This window comes from Diaporthe amygdali, assembly GCF_026229845.1.
Source record: "Diaporthe amygdali strain CAA958 chromosome Unknown NODE_23_length_778278_cov_65_433824, whole genome shotgun sequence".
NCBI lineage: Eukaryota > Fungi > Ascomycota > Sordariomycetes > Diaporthales > Diaporthaceae > Diaporthe > Diaporthe amygdali.
In genome coordinates, this window is record NW_026517043.1 from 582,413 (window position 1) to 591,180 (window position 8,768).

The 8,768-nt window shown below is 54.6% G+C and overlaps 4 protein-coding genes across 4 annotated transcripts; 1 reads left to right on the forward strand and 3 right to left on the reverse strand.

Moving 5' to 3' along the window:
* Positions 1 to 475: 475 nt before the first annotated feature.
* Positions 476 to 2,894, reverse strand: J7T55_004903 (uncharacterized protein; the record flags this gene model as incomplete). Its single annotated transcript, XM_053130641.1, has 3 exons — positions 476 to 1,435; positions 1,589 to 2,793; positions 2,855 to 2,894. 3 exons carry the CDS (start codon positions 2,892 to 2,894, stop codon positions 476 to 478), a joined length of 2,205 nt encoding a protein of 734 aa, XP_052991329.1.
* Positions 2,895 to 3,206: 312 nt separating this feature from the next.
* J7T55_004904 (uncharacterized protein) lies at positions 3,207 to 3,974 on the forward strand (the record flags this gene model as incomplete). The annotated part of the gene is made up of 1 exon (XM_053130642.1): positions 3,207 to 3,974. One exon carries the CDS (start codon positions 3,207 to 3,209, stop codon positions 3,972 to 3,974), a length of 768 nt encoding a protein of 255 aa, XP_052991330.1.
* Positions 3,975 to 4,156: 182 nt separating this feature from the next.
* Positions 4,157 to 5,621, reverse strand: J7T55_004905 (uncharacterized protein; the record flags this gene model as incomplete). Its single annotated transcript, XM_053130644.1, has 2 exons — positions 4,157 to 4,282; positions 4,344 to 5,621. The coding sequence occupies 2 exons, from the start codon at positions 5,619 to 5,621 to the stop codon at positions 4,157 to 4,159; spliced, it is 1,404 nt and encodes a 467-aa protein (XP_052991331.1).
* A 375-nt stretch (positions 5,622 to 5,996) lies between these two features.
* J7T55_004906 (uncharacterized protein) lies at positions 5,997 to 7,264 on the reverse strand (the record flags this gene model as incomplete). The annotated part of the gene is made up of 2 exons (XM_053130645.1): positions 5,997 to 7,127; positions 7,193 to 7,264. The coding sequence occupies 2 exons, from the start codon at positions 7,262 to 7,264 to the stop codon at positions 5,997 to 5,999; spliced, it is 1,203 nt and encodes a 400-aa protein (XP_052991332.1).
* Between the last annotated feature and the right edge of the window lie 1,504 nt (positions 7,265 to 8,768).

Genomic DNA, 8,768 nt, shown 5'->3' on the forward strand with positions numbered 1-8,768 from the left:
TCCCTGAAACGTTCAAAACAGGGAGGGATTGACGCGGAAAGACTTGATAGAGGCTGCTCACTGTTAAGCAAGGTCGCATTAGTGGGAACAGGTGAAGTGGGACAGGGGCGTGAGCGGAACAAGCAGAAGATATGGCACAGAGAGTAAGCAAGAAAGGCCAAGGATGAGCATCCCAGTGCTTCCAAATCCAGGCCTGGATGAGGCTCTGCGTGGGGAACGGGGCAAGAAATCATGCGGAGGGACGACGTGCGTCATTCACATTATTGGATCTGGATTAGTTCCACTGCATCGATGCACGAGCTATTGGCCCGAGTTGATGCTTGATTCGATGGTGCGAGGTGGCTGCAGCTGAGAGTCCCACTCCCAATGAAAACGGGGCACAAGATCACCCGAATCGTGGTGAGGGGACGGCTGAAGACAGTTGTCTGGTCTTTCTCACTATAGGGTATTCTTTTCGAACCCGCGACAATCACGATCATTGAACCAGTCGTGCGTGTTCAGCTTGCCCAGTCTCGTTGTCGCTCTGCTCACCCTCTTCAGACTCTTCTTCTTCTTCGTCGTCGTCGTCATCTTCCTCTTCCTCTTCCTCGCTCTCCTCCTCGTCTTCTTCTTCCTCGCTCTCGCCTTCCTCCGATTGGCCATCATCTTCAGCAAGCCAGTCTGCAAGCGACTTGCTGCCGAGGCCGGCCCCTTCATCTCCATTAGTAGCCTTGCCTACACCAGACCTTGCGGTCGCGCTGTCGAGACTTTCTGCAGCAGGTACAACACGCTTCTCTCCGTACGCAAAGCTGCTACTGGCTGACTCTCCCTCGGATCTGAGCTTCGGATCCGGCTCCCTGCCCTCCTCTACCCAGTCCGGCAGAGCCTCATATCCTTTGAGGCCGTGCACCCCGCCTCCACCAGCCAGGACCAAAGCTGCTGAGCCCAGTGTAAAATCTTTCCTGGTCTCAGACGGACTAGGGGCCTGTGGTGCGGGCTTGGGTGCAAGGAGCATGAGTGTTGCTAACTGAGGAACGCCCAATAGTGCTTTGAACAACCTTGCCCTGTCGCGTAGATCGTATGAGGTGTCGTAGCGTACCAGCAAGAGAACGTAGTTCCATAGCCGAGCAACGGGGTGGTCTTCCACTTCATCCAGGGATGTTGGCTCGGCTGCTTCACCTTCTGCCTCTTGGCTCTTCCTGGATTCTATCACGCGATTCAGATGGTGGAGATAGACCTTGGCCGTCAGGAGAAGTATCTGGCGTTTGGCGATTTCTGATTCCTCCGCAAAGCCCTTGAGCAGGATCCTGCAGACATCTGCGGCGATGTTGTCTTCGCCGTTTAGACCAGCAAACTCGCTGACGAGCCATATGATGGTTGCTCGGGCTTGTGGATCCGTGGCAGAGTCCAGATTCTTTGCTAACCTCACAACTGTAGAAGTATGAGCGGTGGAGTCCTGTTGAATCAAGTGTCTGATGACAGTCAGACTCTCTGCAGCCAGATTCCCATCAAGGCTGGTGATCTGACTCAACAACAGCCTTAAACATCTTGGGCTTGTCGCCGGATCGCTCTGCGCGCATCGCCCGATGGCTCGAACAGCCTCACGCACCAACACTTTGTCGGAGCCTCTTGAAAAATGTTCCAACTCATTCAGTATGAGCGATTTGACGTGTGGCGGAGCATGAGGAAAGACGAGTGTCAACACCTCCAGTTTGAGCTCCCACACCGGGCCACTATCGGTAGCTCTGATGAGGAAATGCGAGGCATATTTGACGAAGTCCGTTGGCCGAAGTAGACAGACAGACACGATGTTGTAAAGAGCAATCTGCTGGATGTCGGAGGGGCCTCTGAGGAGTGCGACCAACGGTCCGACGGCTGATTTTATGTACTCCGGTGTGCCTATTGAAACGAAGCAGCGTGCTGTTGCCACAACAACGCCCGAGTTTCTGCTCTGGAGCAACGGTTTTATTGAATTGAGCAGCAGCTCGAGGTCGGGGTCCAAGATGACAGCTTGTACCCCCACGTCCCCATTGTTCCCTGCCTCGTTGTAGAAACCTTGCAAGTCTGCTGCTTTTTCACCAGCTTTGACAGTTCTCGTCCTCCTCGGAAAACACTTTCGAGCATATATGGTCAGCATTCTCAATGCCGAGAGCTGACTCCATTCATCCATGTCGACGATCTTGCGAACCAAGCTTCGGTAATGCTTATGTATGACATCCATCCTTTCGGGGCATATCTCCATGAACGCGGTGACGGCCGCACCGGCCACGTAATATTGCTTGTCTCCTAACAGAGTCGACAGGTACTCGGTCAACTGCGGTGACTGGTTCGGGTCCAGACGGAAACATTTTGGTATTGCCATGGCTGCCGCCCTCCTCACGTACGGGCTCATGTCTCCAGCACCCTTTTTGATCGCCAGTGAGACGATCTGGCTGATAACTGGCACTCGTATTCCCGACATAGTCTTGAGCGCCAACGCGCGCACTTGAGGGTTGCTGTCCGACAGGGACTTTTGTATGGTGTTGATGGACAGCAGCGCCAGGTCAGGTTCCTGCTCGGCATGGTGGATGAGGTAGATGTAGACGAGCTTCTTGATCTCGAGGTTCGGCGATGCGACGTTCTTGACCACGGACGAGAAGAAGGGCAGGGTCTTCTGGGCGCGGTACATCATGGAGATGACCTTGCGCAGGCCCTCCAGCACCTCACGCTCATTGCGGCTGTCGAGAAGCCTCTTGATCTGGTTCTTGTCCAGAGACCGGGGCGCGCTTCGCGAGCTCCGGGCGGCGGAGGCGGCGTCGAGGGTGAGCTCCTGAGCTGGGTGCGCGAGGCTGTCAGTCTTGCCGGCCGAAGGCGACGGGGAGCGTGGGTGGCTCACCTTTCTCGAGCAGTGACGAGATTCGGGATATTGGTTCCATTTTGGAGAACCATAAGACGCAAGTCTTTGGGTGCTCGGGAGTGTAGTCTGAGTGCCTTGGGTAGCTGCCCACTACACATGGTGTAGTTAGGCTGGGTGATGATGACTGGCGTTGGGTGACGTGCCTGGAGGATCCCGGCAGGCTTGGTGGGGCAATCGCGGGCAGGCATGTAGATTGAACATGGACATCACTCCTAAGTAACATCACCCACTTTCCTTTTTGGGCACACGTGGGAGCCTCATCGGTTGGTAGAGAGGTGTCTATTTCACTGAATTATCCAGCCATCACCATGAAGAACATATTCGTCTCAAGATGCCGCTGACGCCGCTGACGCCGCTCATCTTGTCCCCCGCGCTTCCATCTGAGCTGCTCACATACATCATTCGACACCAGCAGCACCCTACCACGCTGATCATATGCTCGTCGCAGGCAGCATTTCTGAATTCTCTCGTAGCCGACGCACAGGAGTCATTAGAAGCGGCGTCTGGTGAAAGCCAAGCTCCCAGTCTCTCGCCCCTCCTCTCGGGCCCCCTCTACCAGGTTGCCATAGCGCGACATATCCGCATGTTATTTGTTCCCACGGTTTCCCACCTGCGGGCCTGTCTTTCTGTCTTCACCACCAAGGACTCGAGGGTCCCACCGCCTCCGCCAACCACCGCTCAGGGGCAAGCAAGAACGTCGCCTCTTCTGCTAGTCTACGGCTTCCTCGCCCTGCACCGTGACACGAGTGAATGGAGCGCCCAGGGAATAAGTAGCACGGCTACAAACCTGGTGGAAGCTGCGAGGAGAGTCGGATTTCGGGCTGTTGTGGTTGATTCGTCTCGGGCAGCGGCGCAAGATGAGGATGGCACGGAAGAGCTGGACACGGTTGATGATGGTGATGGGGTTGTGGGGAGCAAGACGGAGCAAATGCTTTTGTCTGAGGAGGTCCCTGTGCTCAGTGCCAGTGCTAGGAGGGCCGGTGCTGATCTGGACGAGGCTGACTGGACTGGGCGAACAGTGACTTTGATGAGGGTCCTGGGGAGGTGGTTTCGTTACCGCCAAGGACACTGGGCGGAGGAGGTGCACGAGGACACATGATCACCAAACGAGCTGCCAGACAAATTGCTAGGATGTGGTCGTGATCCTGCTGAGAATTGAACTCGTCTTCATTCTCGATCAGCAACAAACAATGTGTACTCAGAGCCCGAATCTCAACCGAACGCCCCAACCTGGTATCAGCCCTCCCAAAGTCATTATGAAAATATAAGAGAACAGTCGTTTCACTCGTTGAACGGAATGGCCTGCTCCATCTCCGTGATGTACAGCTTGATATGTGCCTCCATCTTGAGGTACTCGTCATGTGCATTGTGTACCTCGTTCTCGATGGCCTCCTTAAGGTCTTGCATCTGTGAAGGACAGGTTAGCAGTCAAGACAGCGTGGCACGATATGTACAGCCTGCAACTTACCTTCTTCTCGGTCTGCTCGATCCGTACCCGCCGTTTCTCCATGTCACTTCCCTTCTCTGTCCGCTCCTGCTTCAGTTGCCTGTGGACCTTCTCCAGCTCCTCCATCTTCCTCTTGGCCTCCTGAGCTTTCTGGTTGGCGTGCTCCCTAAGCTTCTCCGTTCTCTCAAGCCATTTGGCCAGTTGCCGCTGCAGCAGTGTCTCAGCTCGCTCAACATCCTGGACGTCTGTCCGCCGTTCGAGCAGGGCATCTTTTTGCTTATTCTTGCGCGCAGTCTCGTCCTCCTCCTTCTGCAGTTCCACCGCAATTTCGTCCAGGAGCTTGATACATGATGCCACATCAGTCGATACCACGCTGAAGGAGTCTGTCGAGGTTTGTAATGCCCGCGCCCGCCGGTCGAGTGAGTCAATGTGGGACTTGTCATTGCTGAGCGTGTTTGACAGCTCTGTCAGGCTCGCTTGCAGGGAGGACGCGCTCTGCAAGACGTAGGGTCTTAGCTTGGCACTTTCATGCTTCACAGCCAGCTTCTCGGCTGTCTTCTGCTCGAGCTGCGTTGACAACTCGCCCTTTCTCTCTTTGGCCTCCTCCAAGCGAGCTGCGACCTTCTCTTGACCCCGCCTGAGCTCCAGCAGCCTCTTTTTCAGGTCCTCGTTGCGTCGTGTCTTCTCCGCGCACAGTCTTTGCATTTGTGACCGGGTTTGCTGCATCTCGTCTAGCCGGGCCTCCATGTCTTGATTGTCACTATATAGGCTCTCGATTCGCGCTTTCGTCTGTTCTGCTTTGTTGAAATGCGCGTCGATGACTGAGGTTTGGCTCTCGCGGAAGCGCACGAAGTTGATGAGGTAGCTGAAAATCTTGACCAGCCTAGGCTGCGTAGGTTTGTACAGATCGGTGAAGCTGAAGTCCCGGATACCACACTCCAGCAGTAGCCGGCGCAGCGACACGTAGAAGCCCATGAGGTTACGCGTGTCCGGAGGGAACAGCATATCGCCGTTGTCGCTCGCAATGTCCTCGGCGGCGGCACGCATGGCGGGGTCGACGGTCTCGCGGGTGGCATTGAGGATGAGCTCGGCGAACCACTCGAAGATCATCTGTACTTGGAGAGGATTTGGCTTTGCCAGGTCGGCGACGGTGAACGGGATTCCAATGTCAGTGATGCAGCCGACAATCTCGCTGTCTTTGAGCAGCATGAACGCGTCGGCTTCTGGCTCCTTGCGCTGGGTCGTGCGCGAATGTTGTTGCCCCGGAGGAATGATGCTCATCCTTGGGTTGTACGCCATGTTGGCTCGTTCTTGACGACACGAGGTCGGCGGTCCAATGCGGTCTGGGATAGTGCGCAGATGGTGCACAGGTGGTTTTGGGTTGGGGATGAGATTCAATGATCAATTAGTCAATTTGCGACCCAAGAAAACACAACGGCGCAAGACCCCAGATGACGGGAGCTAATCGCCGGGCGTTGGTACGGCAACGTGTGGGGCTTACCGCTGTCCCGCAGCGGGCTCTGCGCCTCTCACATACTCCCAACTGCACCTTGTTAGTCTCCATGGTTCTGTCTATAATGCGAATATATTGTGAAGAAAATAAACCCAGAATAGCCCCCTTCTAAGTCTTCTGAATCTCCTTCTCTTGTCTCACTCAGGGCCATCTACGCTATCCTACTCGATTGCCCTCCTCTTCAGCACCGCCGAATGCTCGTTCAAGCCCGCCCAGTCATGTGCATCTAAGCACGCTTGACGACTAAGAAGCACAGCAGCACTTGTCCTGCTTCTGAGCTCCTTCTCATACTTGAGGATGGCTTCCTCCATGCTTTCGCCGCTTTTATACACATCTTCGAGGGCTCCACAGAGCGTGAGAGCATCGAGTATTCCGTGATTGGCCGCTTCACCTCGATACATCGTCATTGCATGTGCTGCGTCACCAGCTAATGTCACTCTACCACCATGGTTGTCCCAGTCCAGGCAAGGCCAGTCTTGTAGAACAATCTCGAGGCATTCAGTGTCCTCTGGGATGGATTGTACCGCGCCGCGAAGGTTCTCGTGGAAATCTTCTGCCCGGCGCTTCATCTCCTCCAGACGTTCCCCTTGTGTGGGCTTCACCTCATCGTCTGGTGACCGAAACGGCCAGGACATGTTCATCTGCACACGATATCGCTCACTTTCCGTCCCCTTGGTCCCGTTGACCTCAGGCGTCTCGAGCATGCTGACCCAAAGAAAGGTCTCAGTCCTGGGATGGCATCCCTGGAACAAGAGGGGATCCAAGTCCCGCAGCGGCCTGGCCTGCTCTCGCGTGAAGTCGACAGCTACTCCGGTAAACCGCACAGGAAGTTGGGTGTTTTTGTACGTCTCAGGAGCGACAAGCTGTCGCGTTCGCGAGTTGGACCCTTCTATTCCAACGATGATTGAGCCTTCTGCACGCGAGCCATCTTCGAAAATGGCAACGACTCCATCTTGCGCTTCCTCGATCCCGATAAGGCGTCTACTCCAGTGTACTTTGTCGCTTACTTCTTGCAGAAGAACCTGGCGAAGTTTCTCGCGGTTCACACGCCGCCGCTCACTTGGTGGGATACGGAACTTGGTCTCGAGGGTCTCCAGATTCAAGAAGATGAAATTACCGGTGTCATTGCGGCCGACTTCAGGGTCGACTTGTGTCTCTTCAATGTAGGCAAAGGCCTCATCCGACAGGAGACTTTTCAGAAATCCGAGGGCCCAATTGAGAGTGATAGCCCAACCTTGGCCTCTTGTCGAGATGTGCTCATCACGCTCGAATAGCTGGAAAGGGATATTCGCCTGCGCATAATGTCAATCGATCTAATCCCCATGGTTGGATGTTTTTGCCGAAGTAATTTGCTCACTTTCCTGAGGCCGTTCGCAAGACTCAGTCCAACGACTCCTGCGCCGATAATGAGGACGGGCTTTGCCGGCATCCCGTTCGTGATCGTTGGCCGTCAGGCAAATAAGTTGATGCACAAGGCTTTGCTTTTTGTTATTGATCCCACGACGACAGTTTGTCTTGGATCGTTCAGCTCATTTAACTCACTTCCCAGTCGTCTACGCGCACGCAAATAGCGCTAAATATGTATTGTCCCGTCCTACTCATTTCCTTCATCGTCATTTCCAAGTACGGACGCGGTCATGCTATCTGTGGAATTTCCTCATGATGCCGCTGACCATTTCCTTCTGCACTGCGGGGCTGTCATCCTTCGGTCCGCGGTTCCTGGTGCATGGCGTACGCAAGACCACTAATGCAGCCCCTCGGATTGGATGTGTCCAGAACTCTGGCTGTGAGCAAATCCGGCAATGGGAATCTACGCGCCCAGGACAGCTGTGTCCTTGAAGGTATGCGATTGGAACAAAAAAGGAAAGAAAACGTACAGCACATCAAACGCAACAGCAGGATTAGAGACTCACTGCAAAGGACAGAGCAACTTGTTTCTCTGTTCAAACCCTACATCTTGAAGAAATCATACGCTTGGTTTAACCCAGATATCACTCCTCATCATGCACTGACGCCAGTCGAAGGCCGAAGCTTCGATACTCATTTACAAACCTACAAACCGACAGCGTGTTCTACGCATGCTTAACGTCCGCCTCGTTCCTCTGTGTGCTCCTCAGCTGACCCCTGATGCGCAAGTTCTCGACCATCTCTTCAACGGGGTACAATAAAATATGCCTCACTCGCAACGGACAGATCGGTTACAGGTGGACCGAGTGTTTTTCGGATTTGTTCCCGACGACGTCCTGGGTGCTTGGTAGCGCGTGAGCGTCTATTGCCGGTGGACCAAAGCCAGAAAAAGCCTTGGGCGGAGACCCCGTCTTGTATATTCGTTGCGCCCGTCTCCGTCTCTCATACTCTCCTCTCCAGGGCGGTCCCGCAGGATGACGTGCTCCGGCCCTGGCTCGAGGCTCAAGGCTCGCTTGTGAAGCAGAACAGATCCCGCGTTGAGGACGCGGTGGTCATGCCAGATACAGGCCCGAGAACAGGCGGGAAACAGCCTGCGAGAACCAGCATTCTAGGCTAGTCAACGAGGCTGTGAGATTTCACCCATAGAAGTCAGAACATGCAAATGAGGAGGGAGTCAGCTCTCAGCGGAGCCTCAGCAGGAAGGACAAGAGTCGCGAAGCGTTCCATGCCGTCGCAGCCCCACTGAAAGGAAGTAGCTTCTCGTCGTCACAGTGTACAGCCAGTAAGTGGGACGCGATCTGGGCTTATTATGCCTCCAAAGACCTGTGACGGTCTGGCGTATGTTTTATGTCTTGTTTGCAAAATGTCCGGGTCACGATGCGCCGGCGCAAATAGCTAGAGTAATTTTAAGTATATTCCTCCACGCTGTGGTATCACATCGACAAGACCGTAAGCATATCCAGCGAACTCCCTCTGACGAAGAGAGAAGCGATTCTGCGGTACCAGAATCGCGAAGCGGAAACATC